Raw genomic sequence first — 25,702 nt, 5'->3', positions numbered from 1 at the left:
CCTTCCTTCCTTCCTTCCTTCCTTCCATGCTTCCTACCTTCCTTCCTTGCGTCCCTCCTTCCTTCCTTCCTTCCTTCTTTCCTTCCTTCCTTCCTTCCTTGCGTCCCTCCTTCCTTCCTTCTTTCCTTCCTTCCTTCCTTCCTTCCTTCCTTCCTTCCTTCCTTCCTTCCTTCCTTCCTTCCTTCCTTCCTTCCTTCCTTCCTTCCTTCCTTCCTTCCTTCCTGTCTTTATCTGTTAATTATGTGTCTTAACAAGCCTGTAGATGAAACGACAAAGGAACCAGAACAGATCCTTGAGGAACATCACTACAGATGAAATGAAATGTTTCAAACCAAAACATGTCACAGATTATTTTATTCTATTCAGTCATGATGAAGTTTTCAACATGGAGTTATTTTTTCTTTGAGGAAAAGATGAATAATGATCTAATGTTGATCTGCGAACATGAAGTTTGCACGTGAGACACTTTGTGATCCTTGAAAAGTGTAAAAGGTTCAGCTTGAATTTGACTTTTGAAAAGTTTTAGAAATATAATCCTGCAAAGATATGATCCTTTTATGATAATCTGAGGAGATTTTCCACTGACTCAGCCTCTTTCATTTCATGTTTCTTAATCCTCCAGGTATTTTCACTTCAAATCTGTGTGTGTGCGTGCGTGCGTGCGTGCGTGCGTGCGTGCGTGCGTGCGTGCGTGCGCGCGTGCCCTTTCCTCATGATTGTGCTGAAATGAGCTCACAGTGAGTGAATCAGTGCTTCAGATTCAGGGTGACGCTCCCAGAATAACTGAGCTGAGAGGAGGCAGATGGAGGAGATCAGCACAGATCACTTTCTTTCTCTTAAGAAACAATAAACTCAGAAGATCTGAGTCGGCCCGTGGTGCTGCTTACGCTCATGTTCCACTTTACAAACGGATGATTGGAAAGTGTCAGTTCATTCTGTGGCAACGACTCAGTAGAGATATAAAAGAAAATATAATTAAGAACAGCCAACAGTTCGAGCCATTTTAGCTGTTCTAATCTTTGCATATTTAATATTTGAATATCTAATATCTCAATAAATTTAATAAATAAATGAAGTTGTTTCAGGTTTTCGACCATCGTGAGTTTTACTTTTTCTGTCTGACCCTTTCTATTCCAAACAATTTCAATCAGTCAACTTTAGTTATAAAGCACATTTAAGACACTATTTAAGGAATTTACAGTTTCCATTGTAATGCAATTTTAATGCAACACTTCTGCTATTTTAGCAATTTTAAATGTGTGTATGTATGTATGTATGTATGTATGTATGTATGTATGTATGTATGTACTGTATGTATGTATGTATTTTTTATTTTATGTTTTTATTTGTTTACCTTTTCCATGCATTTCTGTTTGAATACTTTTAGCCAATTTAGACAGTTTTAGCCGTTGTGTTTACTTCATCAGTTTCATTGTTGGCAGTAAAAAACAAGCGAGTCTGTCCACATGGACTGAAACTCTGTTTTTCCTGTAGATATGTTTCTTTTTCTGATTTCTTCAGGGTGTTTCTGAGGTTGTAAATCCGACTGGTACCAGCTGCAGTGAGAGGCAGCGTGTAGGTGACGCAGGGTTCAGTTCACAAGCTGTTGAATTAATCTGAGTGTCAGATTTATCTCCTCAAGCTGTGGTATAAGAATCCCACTGAAAATAACAGTTTATCTGCATATAATTCATTGAAAGCTTCATGGAGACTCTCCACAGGGGTCACGGAGCCACGTCTCTGTTGTATCAAATATCGTACTTATCTCAGGTTTCCGAAGCAAACAAGCAAATATATAAGGTGAAACTATTTAAACTGAAACATAGCACATAGTTTTTCTCAGGCATTAAGTTCACTAGTTCAAGTATCCAGCTGAGGTCAATGCGCCTGGTTGGTTATTTTATTATTCTACTTATATGGATCAATAGATCAAGAGCTATTATAACCATTCTGAGACATTTGGAAATAAAAAAAACATCAGTTTCCAACCAAAGCACCAAGGTGGACTGAATATGTGGGGAATACAACTAGTACACTAAGCAGTTACCACCTTGGTCACTTAATCACTCTGTTAGAATACTATGAGCTACATTATGAGCCACATTAGCAGTAGCAGTTATTTAAACGCCACCATAAAGCTGGACTTGAAAGCTGAATCATGAGCCGGAGTTTCTCCTGAGAGCAGTCGGGTGTTTTAATCACAGGCGCTCGCAACGAGCTCATTACCAGTAGCTGGAAGTCTTCCACCGGCAGCTTGTTGCTCTTTTCTCGGAGAGAAACTCAACAAACTCACTAACTACAGTAATTGCTGGTGGTTTGTGAGGATGGTGCTTGTGACCTGAAAGTTAGGAACAGAGTAAATATTAAGAAGGGATAAATAAAATGGTATGAAGTGAAGTGAACGTCTTGTGACACAAAGTGGTTTTCCGGGCCGGAGCGTCACAGAAGCATTAATGAGCTCGACACTCTGCTCTGTTTTCTTCATCACTGGAACAGTTTCTTTTCTCTAACGCCTCACCCGTTTCTCACACGCCGAACTCTATGCACTGCTCTCTTTTCTGGTTTTACTTTAGTTCTGCTGTGGACATTTTTCCTTTGGGAAATGCAACAGAAATGGAGGTTTTTCGGTGGTGCTGTAGCACGATCCTGCTGTCATGCAGTGACATCTAGTGGGCACACATGGTATGAACTGTCTATTTTGATATATAATTTGCTTCTTAATATAAATCACATGACCAAACAAACAACTACAAGAAAAAAAAACACTGTAGTCCTGAAAATGCAATAATCGCTTTGATTTATGTTGGGTTTTTTGTTAATTGTTATAACTGAATTGCAGCTCTCAGATAAAAGTCAGCCTGGAAGTTTCAACTTGATCTGTCTCAGAGGGCATTCGGGGGCCACCAACTCTGAACCACTTTGAAATTAGCTTAATTTAATCCTGCAGCTAATAGGATCCAAAGACTCTCCGGCTAAGAATCATCAAACCGTATTTAATTCCTCTGATCCTTCAGGCTCCAGCCGGCCCTCGCTCCTCCAGCGGGCAGATTTAATGTGGGAGACACTGATGCCGGTTAAATTTAGACCACGATGAGTCCAGCTCATGTTTCCCTTCTGACTTCTATTGCCAGTAAATTTGTTACTGAAAACCAAAACCAAAAACGATAAAAAGGAGAGAAATAAGATCATCATCGTGCGTGCGTATGTTCACTGTGCGGTACTCAGGCCCTGTCCACACGAGCGACAACAATATTTTTTCTCCCCGTCGTTCTTAGATGTTTTGCGTGTGGACGTGAAACTTTTTGCGTCCACGTGACACCATGGAAACTACTCAAAATGATGTAGTATATATGTCAGGCCTGTAGTTGGCGCTGTAATGCTGCCACAGAAGCTGGAGAAGAAGACATTAGGCGTGAAAAAATTCTTCATGTTTGAGAAATCGCATGAGCAGCTCCTGCAGCTCGACCTGCAGCAGGTACTCCGCCATGTTGTTCAGTGAGAGGGTCGGTGGGTTCTAGATCAGAGGTCTCCAACCTCGGTCCTCAAGAGCCCCTGTCCTGCAGGGGTTAGCTCTCTCCCAGTTGAAACACACCTGACTACAATGAAGGGCTCGTTATTGGGCTTTTTCACAACCTTGGTGATGACATCATCATTAGATTCAGGTATGCTGAAGCAGGGAGAGAACTGAAACATGCAGGACAGGGGCCCTCCAGGACCGGGGTTGAAGGCAAATGTGCGTCTTGTCTGTCCACACCTGGAAGCCGAGGCTGTGTATTAAAATCTTCCCACTCTGGAGCACTCGTTTCATCCAAAACCTGTTTTCAGGCTGCTAAAGCAAACGGTTCCATGAAACGGCGTTGTCGTGCGGACTGGCCCTTTAGGAGTGTGTGTGTGTGTGTGTGTGTGTGTGTGTGTGTGTGTGTGTGTGTGTGTGTGTGTGTGTGTGTGTGTGTGTGTGTGTGTGTGTGTGTGTGTGTGTGTGTGTGTGTGTGTGTGTGTGTGTGTGTGTGTGTGTGTGTGTGTGTGTGTGTGTGTGTGTGTGTGTGTGTGTGTGTGTGTGCGTGTGTGACCCTTGGTGTGTAGAAAAAGCCGTGTGAGGTGGACCCTGCGTCCCTGCAGTTGACAGTAGTTGCTGCTGTTGTTGTTGTTTGGGAGACTTTGTGTTTCCTGCTGTCAGAGAGCAGCAGCAGAGTGTGTGACAGACACTTTTACCAATCAGTCGAGCTGCTGGAGCACAAAACCCCCGGGATCTCTGTCTGTTTACAGCCTCACTGGGCCAAGAAGCACCGGCCTCACTGGGTGACTGCCTCCCCCTTCCCTTCTCTCCACTCTCTTTCTTGTCCCCCCCCCTCCCCTCTCCCTCTCTCACTCTCTCACTCTCTCTCTCCCCCTCTCCCAGCCTGATGGCGGCAATCGTTTCTTTTCTTTGTTAAATTCATAGTTTGAGGCCGTGCAGATCTGCACAGTGCAGTGATGAACTGGAGAAGACTTGTGTTCTGGGTGTGTCGGCTCGACCAGTCTGAGATGATATGAGGAAATAATCTGCTTTATCTTTGCTCAGACTGGAGATTGCTGATAAAGATGAGATACAAAGACAGAGCAGAACTCTGTAGTTTACCATGATGGACAAAAATCAGCTTGGTCATTGTATGAACTGGTTGTGATGATGCCAAATCCAGATTGTTTAGTGTGTAGGACAGCATGCAATAAGCATCACTAGACTGAATCACTGGATTTCAATAATTTATCTATATTTATTCTAAAGGTGTTTCAATACTTTAATTATTCTCAAAAGACGAAATCCATTGGAAATCCATACACCGACTGAAATCGCTCTTATTTTACCACCGAGGCTCTAAAGTGGATCGAGTTTTCTCCGGGTTTCTATAAATGATTCGTTTCATGCTCTTAAATTCACAGATTTTCAGGGACCAAACCCGAAAGGCAAGGGGCGAGGGCCCTATTGTATTTGTAATGTTTCTTCTTTGTTTCTTCTCCTGACGTGTCATTGGACCCAGATTTGACCCCTAAACACGCTCAAAAGCTCATCATATTCAGATCACAGCGTATCGGCTTCAAAACACGATTCAGTGACAGAGGAGACGCTTCTGCTCAAAAGTTGTATACAACTTTTTAAATACTCGGGTGGTTTGGCTGCTGTTAGTCGGTCAAAGCTCGGAACGCCGATTCCGTCCGCCTCCCTCCTCTTATTCAAATACATGGGAAAACCAAAATGTCTCCTCAAAAACAGCCCTGACAGAACACCTCGAACTAGTGGGGACTGTGGCTAAACCGTGAGCCCTATTGACAAAGCGAGCAGATCAGGAGCGCGACAAGAATCTGCCGAACAAGTCGATGCACCACATGTGGGGATAATTCGATAAAACGTGACCTTTTTGGCGAGGGACAAACAGGCTGTCATCTTTATTTTCCCCGGGATTTCAAATGACATTTATAATGTGGTTATATGGATGAAAATGGTGAGTCTGACTTGCAGGTGGTGAGAACTGTTGCGTCATTCCCACCCAGGATTGCGCAATACCACGTCAAACTGTGACCACTTAACCTGCAGTTTCTGACTGTCAAAATAAAAGCCCCAAACTCCTTCAAAGTCCTTGTTTACCAAAATGACAATGTGGATTTTAAAATTGATATGAAGTGCTTAGCTAGGTTAGGGGTGTGTGTTAAAATAAAAGCCCCAACCTCCTTCAGAATAAAGGTCCTTGTTTATTACAATGACAATAGAAATCTTCCAAATGGATGTTCCGTTCTTAGCTCGGCCAGGGGTGAGCTGGCTCTCAAACTAAAATACCCAAATACCCAAAATAAAAGTCCTTGTTTGTTAAAACCTTAAAGATTTATATTTTCTCAATATTTAAATGGGCCAGAGGCCATGATTGGGCTGACCCTGACTGGCCGGAGTGCAAGGTCTCGACCGAGGCTGCTTGCAGCTTTCAGGAAGAATTTTTTATCTTTATATCAGCCGAGGCTTTTTAAAAGAGGTCATTTTAACTTCAGAGTTTAGATCGTCAAACTTGAAGCCCCAAACCTGCCAACAGTATTTCTCAAAGTGTTTGACCTCTTTTACATTTGGTTTCCTGACAATGTATAAAATATAAATAATATGACAGAAAATCTACATGTGAAATGCCAGCTTACAATCTAAACTCCACTCCACCACAATTTGTAAATAATTAAAGACTTTACCACATCATCACACGTTATTACAGTCTGGAGACATAAATAAATAAATAAATGAATGAATAGAAAAGCATCACAAAGCAAACTCTCATTGTTGTGCATATCATGCCGGGGAACTATAACACAGAGGATTTCTGTATATTTTCCATGACCCACAAGTCTGACAGACACTTTTCCGTCAGAAACAGCAGAAACTGTTCGTATCATTCCAGCTGAGACCGACACAGACAACCAGAACTGGAGCTGGGTCCTGTTTGTATAAAATGATGCTCTGCTTGCCCCGTGTGTGGTAGCTTTAATAACCACTGAGGGATTTTATTTTTTGGAATTTCTTTATTACAAAAGCATCAAAGCCAATTAAGGCCCCATCTACATGAGAAACTTTCAAGTGAAAAATTCGTAATTTTTGCATTTTCATTTAACAAAAGCTTTGCCCTTCTATGGCAACGTCCTGAAAATAAGGTAGTTTTTATATTGGGCCACTAGTTGGTGCTGTTGGTTGTTTTTGTAATGACACCACACCCACATACAGCAGAGAACAATCCGCTCTAAACATTAACAACAGAAGAACACAGACGAATACATTGGATTGTTATTATGGTGACTGTCAAAATAAAACTACCAAGTTTCAGGAGAAAATATGGACCGGGAGTCATGAGACTCTGGAGCAAACATTGTTCTGACTTTTCATCTACTGAGCATGTGCACTACTAGTTACTACTGCTGCGGTGCACAGTAGTATCGTTTTCATAACCTTGTGTTTTCAGTGGCTCCAAGCACCGTTTTCATGTAAACAACATTCCAAAATGCAACAAAGGTTTTCCATTCTCACTCGAAGAAGTTGTCATGTAAACGTGGCCTAATTAAACTAAAGATGAGCAGTGGACGACGGTCCGGAGGACAGATCAGAACAGAAATAATGTGAAACATAAATATATTCAACACAAGTGTAGCGTGGGTGTGGAGGAGAGTCTAAGAAACGGGAGTAATGCCTCGAACCCAGAACAACATGACATGAAACAACCAAGCAGGACTCAAAAGTGCCAACAAATCATAAAAACATGGCTGAAACAGCTGACTCTTTTTTTGTGTCATTATAATAGTGAGTGATTTCAGGAGGCGGGATTTTTATTAAAAAAAAAAAAAAAAAAAAAAGAAGCACTTTTCCAGTGCAGTTTCTCTCAATTGCTGCAATTTTCTACAAACACCCATAATGATGGAGCAACCGTGTGTGCGACACATTCAAAGCCTGATTGAGTCAGAGAATAATCCAGAAAGTGATTGTGTGAGTTCCAGTGAGGTTTTTCCTTCACAAATACATTCTGTATAGTGTACTTGATATATTAAGGGTCCCGTTATTATATATTTATGTGTTTGTCAGGGCGTTGCCATCAGGTGTGGTGAACTTTGCCCTCCTAACCCACCAGATTGAGTTCAAAGGTGTGTTCCAGCTCACTCAGCAGTGGTTGCTTTACTTAAACTGTGTCAGATGTGTGAAAGGGTGATTCCTAAAATGAAGGGCTGGGAACATAATCCTTACAAACCTTATAAACCTGAATGTGTGTGTAAATCAGTGGGGAACCTGATGGAGTGGGACCCAGAGAATAATCCAGAAACCGATGGTGTGGGCTGGAGTGTTTGCTCCGAGGTCTATCTCTCACTTCTTCACATTCAGTCAATCAGTGAGTCAGTCAATGACCTGCAATGTGTCTCTGAGATGCTTCAATTAAATCTGAATCCGAACAACCTCCAGACACGTGCTAGCAGACAGGAGGGCCTGTCAAGCCTCAACCGTCACCCGTCACAAACACTTGGATTTCTTAAAACACAGGAAGTGGAAATATCTTCCATGCAGTTGACTTCCAGAGACTGACTACAAATCAATGCCAAGTTGTTCTTAAGGCGTTTCACAAGCGACTGGTTGTATTTACATTTCACTGAGGCACAGCTGCAACCTGTTTGTGTGCATCTGCTCAAGTCGACGTGGAAGATGTCAACCAGAATAAAGGAGCTGAACACAAACCCAGCGATATTTAATTTTTTGCAAAATGCTGAATTAGCAGAACTCAGACTCTAGATCAGTGTCAGATATCGACATACTAGTTCACTGTTTTGATTCTGCAGTTGTTATGGTTTCATAACTACAATTTAGATCTGTAGACACCTTATTACTTTTCTCTGCTGTTTTGCCTTTACTATTTTTCTTTTTAACCATTTTAGTTGAACTTTTAGCCTTTTCGACTTGTCAGTTATGGTCATTTTTAGGTCTTGTTGCAGTTTTACCCCCTTTTTCATTATTTGCAGTTTGAACCTCCGAGGTTTTTCTTCGTTTGGATTTATTGCTGGTTGTCTTGTGAAGAAGTGAAAGATGGCGTGCGGGACACTCAGTGGGAGGATCAACTATTCAAGGCAAAGCAGGTTTATTTCTCCAGCGCCATTTGGACGAGCGGCAATTCACAGTACGTAACGAAAACATATAGGAAATACATTAAAACCAAATAATTGGTAACGGAATATAAAGGAGAGTAAACCTCAGGTAGAAGTTTACGAAGTGATCCTCTAATTCTTGGAATATTTTTCAGGCAGCCGTCAGCTGATTTTGTTATTGTCTTGATGTGGTTGTTGAATTTCAGGTCTGAATCCGGAATTACTCCCAGATTTCTGATTGGTTTGATGTCCTGAGTGAGACATGATGAGTGTTGACCTTTAACCTTTAATCTTTCTTCTACATGGAGTCAGGATTTCATTTATTTTTTAATTTTTTAATGAAGTCAGGATGAGCACTGAGCTTTCCTCTTTGGGGCTAAAAACATTGGCCTCGGTTTATTCTGGGTTAAGATGGAGAAAGTTCTTACACATCCACTCATTAATGTGATTTCGTTCCTCCTCAGCAGGCGTCAGGGACTGGGCTCGATCTCTGACACTGATGAACCCCTCTAGTGGTTTTCATACACTCAGATTAATAATTACTTATCGACACAGAATCGTCACCATCTAGTTAGTGACATTTAAACCAACTGAATGCAGTGCCAGAAATTCTCAACTATGTTTCAAGTCTGTTCAGCAGCAGGTTGGTCAACTCTGTGGAAAGCAACACTAATATCCACAAACACTGAAACTGAAACTCTACACGTGTCACTGCTCATAGTCAACCTTTCTTTACCTTAAATAAAACATTTCTGTGCCGTGTAATGAAAGCACTGTGGAGCCACATGTTAACGACGGCTGTTAAATACAAGGCACTCAGGTTGGTTTATTCACTCGTGTGACTTTAATCTTCTCACTTTATGTTACAGCAACATAAATTAATGCTTATTTGTACTTTCTGAAGGTGATATATATAGAAAAATGCACTTTCGAAGTGTAGTGAGGATCGTGGAAGTACTGACTAAATTCATTAACATGCAAACGCAGCAGAGTTGCTTCCAGTGCACCGTTCACCTGCACACTTTGCAAGGTTGCACTCTTGGTTGGTTTTACATCTTTTATCAGAATTATTGACACACATATCTAAGTAGGATGAATCTCCATGGCTTGGAAAAGCTGCTCACGTGCTCCAGTGAACGTTTTGCATTTTTAATTTGGCCGAACAATTCAGTTGAAGCTTTCATGGTGTGTGTTTGCATGAGATTGCTTGAGTGTGGGACAGAGATGTGCAAGTCTTTGTCTTCTGCTTATTATGAAAATGATTTATTTTACTTTGATGCTTCACTGTTCAGGATGACTCAACTGCTGGTGCATCAGAATCTTTTCTCTGTTTTTCAAACATTTGCTTTTCAGATGTGTTCATCATAATACGACAGTTACATTTGTGATGCTTGTGAATCCTGTAAAAGTAGATTAGATCTTTAAACGGATTCACAGCCAGTCACCGTCAAAACTTTGCCTGAACCTTTGTGTGTTTCACTCTCTCATAAACTTTCCGACATTTCAGACCTTCAGACGTCCTCCCAGAACAAACAACATAGTTTTGAACCGAACAGAAAAAAGAAACGTTAACCTTGCGAGGTAGCATTATTATTCCTCTCTGTTCTGGCTTTTCATTCACAATGTCACGTCTTTCTATATATTTTCCCGCCGCCTCACTCTTCCATATTCAGTGCTACTAAAGTTCAGCCACCCGCCACTTTGAAGTCCCCTCGCCTTACGCCGAAATGGAAAAACAATAATTCCTCCTCTCTCTGTCTTCCTGCAGCTTTTTGATGGCATCGAGTGCGAGTTCCCCATATTTTTCATCTACATGATGATCGACGGTAAGCCTGCTTGTCTCGGGCCGCTGTGCCGAGGCCTCCAGAGGGTCCGACTGGTAGCGGCTGACAGGAGATTACCTCTCCGCTGTTTTCCAGGTGTTAGAGGACTCAAAGACAATTTAGAAACACTTGAAGGTTTTTTTTGATGACCTGAGAGAATAATCAGAAATAGATGGGAGGCGCAAATGCGAATCCAAATGGGAGTGAATCATATTCATGGCTGTTTTTACCCGCTGACGTTTTAACAAAGAGCACAGCGTCTGATTTAAGGCCCGTTGTCTCATCTCAGGCTATTTCTTTTTTTATGGGCGCAGTCTATCAGCAGCTCAGAGAGCATGAAACGGCTATTAAAGCTCTGCTAATAGACGGAGTCAAGTCAGAACCTAAACAGGCAGAACTACACAAAGCAAACCGTAGAAAAGGGCAGTAAAGACACAGTGAGAAGATTCAGGACACTAAAACAAACTGCAGTTTGTTTTAAACAGCTCGGATGCGATTTGTGTTGCAATGTAGTCATTGACTGTTTCAGATGAAGTAACACTGGAGAGCCGAGACGTCAGCAGATTTGACCAATGAAGCGGGAAAACTTTTTTTTCATTAAATGTTTGGACACAGAAATTATGGAAAGTTAATTTCTACAGCAACAGCCAGACGATGTAATTTATGGCGCTTTAAAATACGATAATTTTGCAATACAAATATGAACAACATTAAAACGATGATAATAACAGAGCAAGGAGGAAATGCATGAAAGGACGATTAAAGACAAGTGAAGCTTTTAGTGATTTGAACAAAGAGTGTAAAACCTGATTCAGAGGAAGTTTGTTCCACAGGTGACGAGATAAACTTTCACTCTGACTTCGAAACACTGAGACCTCTTTACACGACATCGCTTTCTCGTACAAACAGAAAACTTGTTGTGTTTTTGGTGGCTGTCTGTCTGTCTCACTCTGTCTTTCTGTCTGTCTCTCTCTCTCTCTCTCTCTCTCTCTCTCTCTCTCTCTCTCTCTCTCTCTCTCACTTTCCCTCTCTCAGGGATGTTCAGAGGAAATAAGGACCAGGTGAAAGAGTATGAGGACCTCCTTGATCCCATCATCTTCCACTCATATGAGGGTGAGTAATCAGAGTAATTGATTACTTTCCAGATCCCCGTGTGCTGGTGGATGAATGACATGATAATACCAGCAGACACTCATACACAGTAACTTTCTCTGACTTAGCATATCAATACATGTTCATTCAGGAGTTTCTGCCTCTCGCTCCCCTTAGCAATGAAAAGTTCCTCTCATTAACTCCCCTCATAAATATTCATCCAGCGCATGCTGCGAGCGCGGCTGGCAGAGGGGCGTTCCATCCTGCTGAACCCGGCCTCTCCTGGTTCACCTGCACCATCGCTGGGAGGGGAGGCAGTCGGATGATTAGTTGTCAGGAGCTGCTGCTGCTATTGGTCCGTTCATCATAGAAGGGGGATAATTGGAGTGCAGAAGGGATAATGATGTGAGACAGAGCTGACTTCAGCTGGCCCGAATGTCTCCACAGAGTCTTTGTGCTCTCTGTATGAATTAACAAAACTTCTCAACTTAATTGGCTGGGCTTTAGAGGATAGCACACGGCTGCGTCTCGTCTCCCCCACCATTGATGCTAATGGCGGGTCTAAAGCTTTAAACGTATTAGCAGCTCGTCGGGAGCGGCCGTGTTTCCGGGGAGTAATGATCTCTAATGGCTGAGCTGGAACAGACACTCGGCAATGCAAACAGATCATCAGCCAATCACATGGCAGCAGCACGACGCATAAGCGGGTTTGAATTCCGCAGTCTACCTGAGGATCATCGCAAAATGATACCTGAAGTTCACTCACAGATTCCTGGTGATTTTAATAACCTCTATATGTATGTATGTATGTATGTATGTAACTTACTAGTTTAACACTGTGTGGGCAGACTAGAAGCAATGCTGTCTAGTAGAGCTGCAGACAAAGCAGGCTGTTAAGGGTTAATTCACATGCGGCAAAGTACTGCACTGTTCAGTGGCAAGGGCAGGTTTATTTGAATACATGAGTGTATAAAACATCTTCACAGGAAGTAAGACGTCACTTTCTCTCAGTGAATGAGGACCTGTGTTTGCGCTGAATGTGCTGGTTTCTTGTTTTACCTTTAGGTTTGAACTGAAATTGTATCCTGTGCATTAAGAAACTGCTTTGTTGTACTTGATATATGTAAAAAAAAAAAAAAAGACTCTTCTAACAACTTATTTAAATGAATTGAATGTTCCAGGTTTCGGGTTTCGACACAGTTTTAGGCTGCGTTCACACGACAATGTTTACAAGTGTAAACACTGTTTACACAACAACGGTGCTCGGATCCTCTTAAAACAGAAATTCAAAATGTTTCTGTGCAAACACAAAAGTTTTTCAATACATACGCAGAAAATGATGCGTTTTCAGTTGAGACGTTGTAAACGAGGCCTTGGTGCCTTGAGGTTTTTAAATACAAATACCAGGTGTTTTAATGTCATTTAAAGGTGAACTTGTTCATCCTTTCATTGGGTGGAGAAACGTTTCATAGCCTCGCTTTGCAGTAACAAGGTTTTGGACTCTGAGGCCGAGTTTGCATGTTCTACCTGTGTGTATGCGTTTCTCACTGGGTGGGTTTCCTCCTGCAGTCCCAGGTACCACCTGCCTCCGCCTCATGAGATGGTTACAACATGAGATACAAATACGCACTTTTAGAGGACAGAACTAGAGAAACATGACACTCCGCCGTTCCTCGTGTGTGAAAGTGTCTCTTCACTGTCCGATCTCCGTCTGTCCCATCCAGGACACGCAGTAATCCCCAAGTACTACTACGTCCCCGCTGACTTCGTGGAGGCTGAGCAGAGCAAACATGGCAGCCAGAAGCGTTTCCCCAGCAACTCGGGCCGCGACGGGAAGATCTTCCTGTGGGGTCAGGCCCTGTACAACATCGCCAAGCTGCTGGGTAAGTGTGTGTGTGTGTGTGTGTGTGTGTGTGTGTGTGTGTGTGTGTGTGTGTGTGTGTGTGTGTGTGTGTGTGTGTGTGTGTGTGTGTGTGTGTGTGTGTGTGTGTGTGTGTGTGTGTGTGTGTGTGTGTGTGTGTGTGTGTGTGTGTGTGTGTGTGTGTGTGTGTGTGTGTGTGTGTGAGTGGGCACAGACATCCTGGGTTTAAGCCACATTTTCATTGTTAGTCTTCATGTTTGAACAAAACCTTCAGCTCAGTTTTGACCAGATTGTCTCTAGATTGTTGTGTACATGCATGTCAGTGATGTGTGTGTGTGTGTGTGTGTGTGTGTGTGTGTGTGCTGATTCTCCAGTGGATGAACTGATCAGCCCTAAAGACATCGATCCGATCCACCGCTACGTGCCTCGACAGGACCAGCGTAACGTCAGCATGCGATACTCCAACCAGGTCAGCTCATGTCTCCTCTCATTTACTTCATACATTTCTTCTACGTGACACTCACGGCAGCCATCTTTAACACAGAGTGCTCATCAAGCCTTTTCTTACCACAGTAAACATGAGAACAGCCACAGTCCTGTAACGTTGTGGAAACTACGAGAAGCTTCATTTTGAATGTCAAGCAGCACTGAGTAGTTCCTGCTGTGAGCGGTGAGTGGGTGTTCCACTCTGCCCACTCACTGTGAACTCTCTTGGTCTGTCCAAACCTCAAAGTGTAAATAAAAGACTGCATGAGTGTAAAAATCCCAGGACTGAAGTACACTTTCAACACATTTCACTCTTAACCTTTCAGCAGAGTTATTATTCTACTTTTCTTTATTTTTGATGCACAGTGGGAACACAAAGACACGCACGCTTCCTCAATACACAGAGTTCTTAAATAAATGTTTCATGGTGAAACAAGTCTTGCTGTGTTTGGGCTGATTCAGTAAAGTATAGTTTCTCATACAAGCTTTACTTAAATAGACTGAAACGTGACACATCATGACACCAGGTTTGCACACAAACACATGACAGAGACACAGTTTCAACATTCTCACCGTGTTTGATAAGTGACATGTAAGCTCCTTTATTATTGAACAAATATCCTTCCCTAGTACGTCACGACTCAGTAATTGTAAAAGAAAAGAAACCCTCCACAGAAACACTGCCGTGTTTAAGATATGGGAAATCATGCACTGAACATACTAACTCAAATTATTTCTGTGAATAATACATTGTTGGACTTTACTTCTCAATAAGCTATGGATTTTAATTTTAAGCTATAAATTCTGAAATAAATGTGCTCAGTTTTACCTAAAATAACACCGTGTCTTATAAAGAGTTAAACCTTCATGAGGCAAGTGACTGCATGTGTTCAAATCTATTATAGCATATATCATGTTATATTTAGTTTCTTCCAGACTGAAAACTACTGAACACGTGATACATAAAATAATGTAATAGTATAAAACGGTTTTCTGCTTACATCATTGGCATCAAACTTAAGGCCTGGGGGCCAAAACTGGCCAGCAAGAGGCTCCCAGCCACCAAACCACCAAGCAAATTGTGAAAAAGTCAAAGAAAACATAGATTTAAAAAATAAATAAAAACCCCACAACAAACAAATCTGTTAACAGTAGCGACAAAACACAACACTGAGACCTGAGCTGAGATATCGGAGATGCTGCCATGAAAGCAAACTACCTGGTTGCCATCAAACGAGCCTCAAATGCTGTCCATGCTGTCAGGGGGAGTTTATGAAAATACCCAGAATTCAACAGCAGGTTGGAAAGTTTTCTGGACGTTTCACTGCATTTTGTACGAGAACGTTTCATTAAATTGGCTTTATGTTGAGACTGAAGTCATTTTCTGCAATTATTGCTTGTTTTTTTTTGTGAAAATATTGCCATTTTCACCGTGTATTCTCTGCACTTTAAAACGGTTTGTTAATATTGATGCATATGTATTAACCCAATAAATAGCAAAAGTGAATAAACCTCGATTATCCTTTCAAAAAAATAAAGCTGAAATTTTAATTTTCTAGAAATATTTCAATTAGTGATATAAAGGAAAAAGTTATAAATTGAAATGATGTATAATTTTGCACAATTTGAGTAATTCCATCAGATTTTGTAACGTATAAACAGTTTTATTAGTGTTTAGTTCTACTGACTGAAATGAAATGAAACACTTCTTCTAAAATTGGTTCACTTAAAAGAAGTCAAAGTGTTTGAACATCTGTTAAAGTTCAGATCATTTGCCCAAGTATGTTATTATCTGCAAATTAAAAAAAAACCAAGTGCCGGTGTCCCAGGTTCAATGCTGGAAGAAGTTGAGCTGACAGGAGGACCGATTGATCTGCGCTGTTCTGCTGCTCAGCCTCACTGAGCTTCTTTATGTCCTCAGCACACACTGAACGAAAACTCGTGTCATTCTGTACAGGAACTAAAGCCACACTGAGGATTTGCCTCATTATTCCCTCTCTTGAGCAGATCGTTCCTCCACACTCACCGCTTCTTTTCCTCTTAGAGGTTTTGACATTTACAAGCTGTAGGAGGAGATTTCTGATCTCTCAATACTGTGTTAATATTTGCAGCAAGTTACCGTCTTACGTTTTACCGGCTCTATAAAGAAAGTGACTTTTCATTTCATCCAGTCTCCCAGATAACGGGACGATAACTGAGAAACCGTCTTTTCACATCTGTGAAACCACAAATCCAGAAACCTTTACAGACAGGACAGTCAGTCGATCACAGAGCTGGAGGTTTCTGCTGGCACCTGCTCGCCTGAATTTTTTTAACGTCTCGTGTCTTTGGTCACCGGAAGCAACAAGCCCTCGACTTCTCTCAGGCACGTCTGTGTTTAAAGTCTTGATGAACTCTCAGTGATGACAGGCGTGGCTTATTGTTTGTCCGGTTCTGTTCAGCACCGAAACCAGTTTCTGGTTTCTGTGTCAAGTTCTATTCATTTCAATTTTATTTCTATAGCACCGAGTACATCACCTCAAGGTAGTTTTACAGAGAAAAGCCGACACGACACATGAGCAAGTAGGAGATGGAGGAAAAGAAAAACTCCCTTTAACAGGAAGAAACCTGCAGAACCAGAGTCAGAGGAGGAGAATTCCTGCAGAATCAGACTCAGAGGAGGAGAATTCCTGCAGAACCAGACTGAGAGGAGGAGACTTTCTACAGAACCAGACTGAGAGGAGGAGACTTTCTACAGAACCAGAGTCAGAGGAGGAGAATTCCTGCAGAACCAGACTTGGAGGAGACTTTCTACAGAACCAGAGTCAGAGGAGGAGACTTTCTACAGAACCAGACTTGGAGGAGGAGACTTTCTACAGAACCAGAGTCAGAGGAGGAGACTTTCTGCAGAACCAGACTGAGAGGAGGAGACTTTCTACAGAACCAGACTGAGAGGAGGAGACTTTCTACAGAACCAGACTTGGAGGAGGAGACTTTCTACAGAACCAGAGTCAGAGGAGGAGAATTCCTGCAGAACCAGACTTGGAGGAGACTTTCTACAGAACCAGAGTCAGAGGAGGAGACTTTCTACAGAACCAGACTTGGAGGAGGAGACTTTCTACAGAACCAGAGTCAGAGGAGGAGACTTTCTGCAGAACCAGACTGAGAGGAGGAGACTTTCTACAGAACCAGACTGAGAGGAGGAGACTTTCTACAGAACCAGACTTGGAGGAGGAGACTTTCTACAGAACCAGAGTCAGAGGAGGAGACTTTCTACAGAACCAGACTTGGAGGAGGAGACTTTCTACAGAACCAGAGTCAGAGGAGGAGACTTTCTGCAGAACCAGAGTCAGAGGAGGAGACTTTCTACAGAACCAGACTCAGAGGAGGAGACTTTCTGCAGAACCAGACTCAGAGGAGGAGACTTTCTGCAGAACCAGACTCAGAGGAAGAGACTTTCTGCAGAACCAGACTCAGAGGAGGAGACTTTCTACAGAACCAGACTCAGAGGAGGAGACTTTCTGCAGAACCAGACTCAGAGGAGGAGACTTCCAGCTGTTCCTGTTGCCGTTAGCTGATAGGAGACAATAGGAGAAGACAGACACACGGATTGTGGGTTAGAGATTTAAAGCCTGTTTCAAGCAGTTGGTAAGGATTCTCCATGCATGTTCTGAGTCTTTGTACTTCTTCACAACAAGATTGAGGCTAATTTTGTGATTATCACCTATAAAAGCTGCTCCTCATACCATGAAGCCGCCAGGATGATCGTTAAACGTCCCGCAGACACCATGAGGTCTGAATCTTCTTCTCCATCAGTTTTCTCTCCGCTGCTGGTTGATATTGTGTCGGAAGAGAGACTTGTGCAACACGAGTCGGGCTCCATTGTGATAATACAAACACCCACATATCCCTTTGTATCCTACCCTGTTTTAAGCTTTCGACAACAGAGCGTCTGAAGCTCTGCAGATAAAGTGATTCATCTTCTGTTGTGGTTTTTAAAGTGATCCTGAAGAAAGTGTTTGGGGGCTCATCTCGTCTGAGTGTGTTTGGAGCACTGCAGGACCCAGCAGCTTCTCTGATGGATTCCTTTGGTCATGTTTTTGTGTCATCAGGTGGTACATCTATTGTGCTGAGTGTGTCATCTCTGGCTTGTATCACTATCTTCTAAGAAATCAGCTTTCATTTTCTGCCTCTGTTTGGTGAGTCAAGATGTTTCAGGCTACTGCCAAAGGAGGTTCGTCAGTAATTCACTTAAATCCTGCATGTTTAATCGAAGTACTTTATAAAGTTATGTTGTAGTTGTTTGTGTGGTTTGAGCTTAAGATCTTGGTTTTCGTTCATAAATGTGACTTCGATAAAGATTATAGAGCATATTTAAATTGATTAGATGTCACTTAGAGTATGTAGCGCTATTCCACTGTTTGAGCAGTCCCCAAAGCTGACACTGTCAGTCACATTCACCCATTCACACACACATTCACACACAAATGAAGACATCTGCCATGCAAGGGACTCAGTCCATCCAGAGCAGTTTGAGGGTCAGTCTCTTCCTCAAGGACACTTCAACATGTGTATGGCCGGGGGAGCTGTGGAATAGGACCAGCAACCCTCCTTGAGAGACGACCTCCACCAACTGAGACGCATTTATTAATGGACAGATGAAGCAGAAAACTCTCATTTCATTCCAGTTTATATCAAACAGACAGGTAATGTACACTGAAACTAATCATCCATGTTCACATAAAAGACTACATGATGGCATCCGACTGTTAAATCCCACTGAATCTGGGTTTAGTTTCCTCTGTTGTTTCCTTTCTTGTTTCTTGTGTGTTTTTTTTATCTTATCGGTGAGCTAAACAATCTGCTCACACCTGCCACCAGCAGATGTTCCCCCTGGAGTCCAAACAGCCGCGTTAGGACTCATTGATCTGAATCATTTGGGTTGCTGAAGGGGTAAAAAAAAAATAGATGTAGTGTTTATAAAAATCCATGCTATCTGTGCATTTGGGCACTGAACATTGATTTGAGCTGGGATCAAACAGAAAGGATCTGAAGCCTTGTCTTTCTTGATAAAATCTCAGCAGCTCAGCGTCAGCCCGGCTATATGGCGCCTGATTCCTCTCAGTTGGAAAACAGGATGAATGCGTGCGGCTCCATTGTGCTGGCAGCTCCGCTTTCATGAATTCAGCATCCAAACTCGTGTGCAGCTCCAGCAGAGCCTGGCTCCCCTCAGGTGAGGCTGCATATTTTCTCAAGATTATCTGAAATTTTATCACAGAGACGCCGTGTAGAAACTGGATTTGCAGGCAGCGTGACAGTCGACTGTGAACTCGGCTCTGCATGCAGCCTGACAACAAAAGCCAGCCGCATTCAGTTTGATAATTTCAGCTACATGTGGTCTGTATTAACGTGTGGACGCTTTGCTTCCAGTTCATCTCTGAGAAGAGAAATAGACCTTCCTGTGGTTCACTGACAGTGATGAGGTCCATTTGCTCTCATTTAATATGCATTTGGTTGCTTTTTAAAGTCGATAATGAATGTTAACCTTTGAGTCTGTTTGGGTTTATTTAATGTCATAGAATAGACTGAATGTGAATGTGGGAGAGAAAATTATAATATTCCTAAATAATAAACCTTGTGCATCTAGTGCGACAACAAATTAATGAGAAATCACATTCTGTGGTTTCTCACTCCGCTGTCAGAGGTCGGACTCTTCATTTTCTCCACATAAACATCCAATCTTGTTCTCGATTACAGGCATCACATTGTGCATGGACTATTTTTCTACCTCCTCAGAAGCAACATTAACGTCTCTCCAAGGGTCCTAGACTATTGACAAACAACCTAAAATATGTTCTTCCTCTACCTTGTGCCCTGCCCTGCCACCCTAATCCATTCTGTACAATGTAAAGTTCTAACCACCGTAGCATTAACTTACATCACTCAGTCTTATCAGTATTCCATGTACTGGATCTCCCTGTGTTCAACTTCTGATGCTTTTTGTGCCAATTGTGAGACAGATCAGCCTGTTCTGAACACTCAGCACGTTTTCACTCTGTATTCTATTGTCTTTCTATTAGAAGCAGCAGTTAGAGCTACAGAAGCTGCTCTGTAGGATTGACACACTTCCAGTTGAGCTCCTGACCACTGACCATTACAGGCCAGCTCCGCTCTGAGCGGCTGCACATTGGGAGACGTTCTGACTCAGACTCGACGACCGTTCAAGTGAAAACGCATTGTTTTGTTGCGTTTTCATTTCAAAACATTTTACTCTTACGCCCCAACGTTTGGAAAACGATGTCCATTTACACGGAAACAACAGAAAACGTAGTTTTCATGCACCTCCAGTGGGAGCTGTTGTTAGTTTTTGTAATGAAACCATATACACATGCAGAAGAGAACAATACTCTATAAACTTTTTGTCAACGGGAGCACACAGACATTTGTATGGGCTGACGACCAGGCATATACTCCTCTAAGGGCGTGTTCACATTCCCCTGTTTGATCCAGACCGCAGTTCTCTTCATGGAGAGACTGTTTCGTCTGGGCGACAAGAACACGCCCATAAACTCTGAACCGGAGCTAACAAGAGACACCTCGGTCTCGCTTCCTTTACAAACGATCTTTATAGTGGACGGAGAGAGAGAGAGGACGGGGTAGAGGACGTGACGTAGTGCGCAATGCATTCTGGGTAGTAACCAAAGCTAACCATGCGAATCAGAAGCATTAGACGCAGAAAGAAACAGTTGGAAAATGTCTTGCGGCCAGACGTGGAGTAGTGAAGAAGTAGTAGTGAGGAAGACTCTCATTGATATCTGGTCTGAGGACTATATGTCGCAGTTATTTGTAGCTACCCATTAGCCACGAGCTAACTAGCCAAGCCAGCACAGGCTAAAGCGGCGGAACTTCTGCTTTCGGTGCGAACCAATCAATGATCCGTGTTTCTTCTTTAGTTCCTCTCTGGCCAGTGTTTGTTTCAGGCGACAGCGCCCCCAAACCAGGGGCCGTTGTAATTGCGGGACATTTTCCAGGCGGTTTGTTCGGGTCTCTAAAGTGAATGTGAACGCCAACCGAACCAAATGAAGGTGTGAAAATTCTCGGCTCCCCTCCCCCCAAGTGAACCGAGTCCCGGACTGTCCCAATGTGAAAGGCCCCTAAGTGAGTAACAGGTGCGTTGAAAAGAGTTAATCTGTATCACTGCCTTCACCTGGCGGATTGATGCTTTTCTGCTCATTTCCACGAGGAAGGTTTCTGTGGTATTTCTGTAGTGTACGGTTGTGTTCTTCAGTCTGAGAAACCTTTGAGGCTCTTCAGAGCTGCAGTCAGGCGTGTTTTCTTCTCCAGGCGGAGTCACTGCAGCTACTCAGCCCAGTTTTCCTCTTCCTGCCTGTACCTGCGTCCTTGCCCTCGGCCGGGGGAAATTAGACGAGGTTGTTTATTCATGCAGCCGCGCCTCACAAGGTCAAACAGACACCCTGGATGTAGCTTTAATGTGCTCTCCTCCATCCTCCTCTTTCTTTCTCTCTTCTTGCTTTCTTGCCCAGTCTGTTTCCCTTCTTCCTGTCCTGTTGAACTCGTGCATCTCTCCGGCTCGGCTCGGCGTTTTTCTCTCAAGCCGTGTGGGTTGCGGACAGGAGACGAGAGGGAGGAGGAGGAATCAGAGGAGGTGCTGGGCCTGGTTTTTGTGTTTGTTTCGTGTTTTAAGAGAGGGCTGCAGTCTGTACAGGTTGTGTGTGCTGTGTGTAGTTCAATGTATGTGTGTGTGCAGCAGCTGTCTGGTTCCCTGTGCTTCACTCTGGCCAGTGTTGTGGTCCGCAGGCACAAAGCGCACAAAGGCGTGCTGAGCTTTCACATGCTGTTAAGGACTGATCTGCACACTCTTCCTTCCTCTCTGGGAAAAAATGTTTGTGTTTCAAAAACATACATCCACCTTTGCACGTTACTTCGTCTCTACAAACCATGTCTGTGTGTTTGTGTGTTTACTTTTCCAGGCCTTTCGTACATATTGTTTATTATTCATATTTCAATTCCTCCTGAATGTTACGGTGGGTCTCCTGCAGTCGCTGCTTCAGTTCATTCCACAGGGCAGAATGAGATTATGCCCACAGTGTTGGACTGTTTGCTTCTTATATAAAGCTACCTCCGGCCTGTTTGACATCAGCTCTGACATTCACCAAAGGTTTGAATAAAATATGTCTTCCAAGAGGTCTGCCAGCCCGCACACGCTCATATATCCTGCGCCAATACCCCTTTAAATTCTTAATGTGTCATTTCAGTCATTTCCACCCAAATATCTAAAATATTCCATTCGGACTGATTCAATTTACAAGTTATATTAGACTTGATGTCACAGTGTGCAGTGAGCCCTGAAGAGACGAGCTGAAATCTCTGAGGCTGTGTTTAAACTGTGACGTGCTCAAGTGTAATCACAAAACTTTTGTTGTGTTTTGCGTGTTCGTTTACACGACAATGCTGCTCAGAGCCACTGAAAACACAACTTTATGAAAACATGGACACGTTTCTCCATGTAGACAATGGAAACGCTGGTCCTGGACTTAGTCACCACAGCTGTAGCAACTAGTAGTTGTGCACACGCTCAGTAGATGGACAATAAGAACAACGTTTCCTCCAGAGTGTCATGACTCTCAGTCCATATTCTCCTCGACTTGGTAGTTTTATTTTGACGGTCACCGTAATAACGATCCAACTTGGTCGTCTGTCCAATAGAATGTTCATGTACGAATATTGTTAATGTTTTCATGGTTTTATGTGGTACAACAGATGGAAATTACCCTTGTACTAAATCCAGAATACTTCCAATAATCACCTGAAACGATGACTTGTACATCAATATGCACTATCGCATTCAAACAAATAAATGAAATGTTGATGTTTAGAGTGTATTGTTCTCTGGTGCACGTGTGTGTGGTTTCATTACAAAAACAAACAAACAGCACCCACTAGTGGCCCAACATGAAAACTACGTAGTTTTCTTTGGAAACGGACCTCGTTTTCAAAATGTTGCAGTGTAAATGTGAAATCTTTCTGAAACGGAAACACAAAAACGATGCGTCTTGGCTTGAAGCTTTGCCGTGTAAACAGGATAAACGGAATGTTTGAATGTCTTGGTCGGTTTGAGCATATTAAAGTATTTTATGTTGTTGTACTGGATTTCAGAAGGGTTCATCCTTTGACCCCTGTAGTTTTCCTGTGGTCACATGATGTAAAGTGTTTTGTGACTCCAGCAGTCCTGCGGCGTCTGTTGAGCTGCTGCTGACATGGCAGCACTTTTCCTCAGCACTTCGTATTAATAATGTGCACCACAAGCATCAATTCAACGTCTAAATAAGAAAGTGATTATTTTGCACATATTTCCATGTCATCGGCATAGTGCATTAAAGTTTAATGAAGTATGCGTCTCAGCGGGGGGAAATGTGGGTTCCACCTCAGAAAAGGAGGCTGAAAGAAGGTGCTTTTGCAAGTTTAATGTTTTGTTGAGTTATGTGAGGCTTTTACTATTGCAGTAAATATTGTATGAAGCGATCAGATAAAGTTGGCCATCTTGAATAAATATACAGATGCGCTATAATGTGAGCAGAAATGTCATTGTGCTGCGGCTTTGTGAGCCGGGCTCTGATGGCGACTGGAGCTTTTAGCAGCTGCCGTCCAGCCTGCGTTGTTCTGCAGGACAGACACGTCTCCTCCAGGGAGCTGCGAGTGCCAGTCGGATCAAAAGCACCCCGGGGAGCGTGGCGTGGCGTTTCCCGCTGACAAACACGCGATTACATGAAGCGGACGCAGCGACTCGTCCTGAACTAACTGCTACTGTCACACACTTAATGTGTGTTTAATGTGCTCAGATCTTCAGTCTCACCTTCTGCATCCATGTGTTCATGTATCAATAACTCAACACCACAGAGGCCTTCAAGTTCAACTACAGCCTCAATAACTATATTTCTAAAAGTATTTGCTCACTTGCCTTCACACACAGGTGAACCTGAGTGACCTCCCATTCCTAACCGGAGCATTTAGTCTGATGTTGGTCCACCCTTTCAGCTACAACAGCTTCAACTCTTCTGGGAAGCTTTTACACAAGCTTTCGGAGAGTGTTTGTCGTCTCCGCTCTAATTTGTCTCAAAAGTGTTGTGTTGGGTGGAGCTCAGGACTCAAACTGGATCGTCCAGGTCTTCATGGACCTGCTTTGTATACTGGTGCAGTCACTTTGGAACAGGAAAGAGTCATCCCCAAACTCTTCCCACAAAGGAGCATGAACTAGTCCAAAATGTCTTGTTATGCAGAAGCTTTCAGAGTTCCTCTCATTAGAACTAAGGAGCCGAGTCCAACTCCCCAAAAACACCATACGCCCCTCCAAAGTGAGAACATGGTTAATAGAAGACAGCCATCAGTCAGAGTTGAGCCCACACAGCTCCGATTCGTTTGGGTTCCTTTTTTTCTTTTCAGTTTTTTCCTTTATATTTCCCCCCTTGTTGGAACTTTTTTAATTGTTTTGTGTGCTTTTTCTTTTGATTCTTTGTGTACTTTTCTTCCTTTTTTCAGTTTTGTTTTCAGCTTGTTTTCCTCTTTTCTGATCCCCTTTTCCCTCTTATTCATTTTTTTGTTTTCTTGTTCTCCTTTTCCTCTTCTTTTAATACTCTTTGCACTATTAAGATGTAGTTTCCTGATTTGTCACTTAGATTTTTTTACCAAAATTCTGAACAGACTAAACCTTTATTTTAACCGAATGCTCTTGAAGTACTTAGTTGTCTTAACTATTATAGAGCAGTAATCGGTGCAGTGTGATCTGGGTGACAGTGCTCAGACAGCCAACCCCATGACCCGGAAGCGGATAAGCAGGAGAAAAATGGCTGGGGTGGGGAAGGGGGGTGGATTATAGAGCAGTGGTTCTGTATAACTGTAGTGGAAACTGATTTTTCTCACAATATGGAAATGAATGCCCCCAAAACAATACAGTACTTGTTTGCTTGACTGATGAATAAAAGAAATGCATAATGTGTCCCAACAGTTGCAGTATATGGAACATTGATGCATTAGATATGTTCTCTCAGCTGAAGGGAGACTCGAGTTCTTCAAATCGAGCAAAAAGCTCCAAATGTGGACGAGCCGCAACAAATCGAACAATCTTTTCTGGAACTGCTTGTTGCCCCAGTCTTCTATTTTTATCTTTTTAAAACACAAGTTACTTCATATGTCTTACTACTTTGTGTCTCGAGAGTATCAAAACATCAAAAAGGAGAAAGTCCTGAAACCTCTGCTTCATGTGTGTGTGATTTAATTACAAAACCACCCAACAGCACCAACTAATGGCCCAACGTGCTAACTACATAGTTTTCATAATTTCCACTGTTTCCATGGAAACGGATATCATTTTCAAAATGTTGCTGTGTAAATGTAAAACTTTTCTGAAACAAAAATGATGCGTTTTCAGGGCTTTAGTAGCAGTATGAAGATTTAAAGGTTTCACCATCTCGATTTGTTTCTTTCAATCTCATGAAAATATGTTGAACATTGAAATAGAATCATGTTTTGCTCCATTTGTTTGGGAATCTTTCTTTACCTGATTGATACATTTCACTTGAACATATAGTGAACGAATAATTAAAATTGCCTGACAAAGCTTCTCACGTAAAAACAAATTTCTGGAAGTTTTTTAACTAAGGCCTTATGCTTTTAGTAGCTCTTATATAGAGTACGTGTTTGAATAGACTACATTATGCAGTTAGACAATTGTACTCAATAACATGTAATCTTTAAAGAAATCTATTGAGAAATATATGCAATATAAATATTAAAATAGGTCTGCTTTTGTTCAGTA

The 25,702-nt window shown here is 42.4% G+C and overlaps 1 protein-coding gene across 3 annotated transcripts in view; it reads left to right on the top strand.

The window, feature by feature from the left end:
• phkb (phosphorylase kinase, beta) overlaps window positions 1-25,702 on the top strand; it is a 145,827-nt gene that overhangs the window by 60,238 nt on the left and 59,887 nt on the right. For all 3 annotated transcript variants that reach the window (XM_080493391.1, XM_080493389.1, XM_080493390.1), the window contains 4 exons: window positions 10,397-10,454; window positions 11,487-11,564; window positions 13,268-13,426; window positions 13,779-13,873. In XM_080493391.1, the coding sequence (XP_080349517.1) occupies window positions 10,397-10,454; window positions 11,487-11,564; window positions 13,268-13,426; window positions 13,779-13,873 (390 nt within the window). The remainder of the gene's footprint in view (window positions 1-10,396; window positions 10,455-11,486; window positions 11,565-13,267; window positions 13,427-13,778; window positions 13,874-25,702) is intronic.

This window comes from Lipophrys pholis, assembly GCF_963383615.2.
Source record: "Lipophrys pholis genome assembly, chromosome: 2".
NCBI classification, from domain to species: domain Eukaryota; kingdom Metazoa; phylum Chordata; class Actinopteri; order Blenniiformes; family Blenniidae; genus Lipophrys; species Lipophrys pholis.
This window is presented reverse-complemented; position numbering and strand designations above follow the sequence as displayed.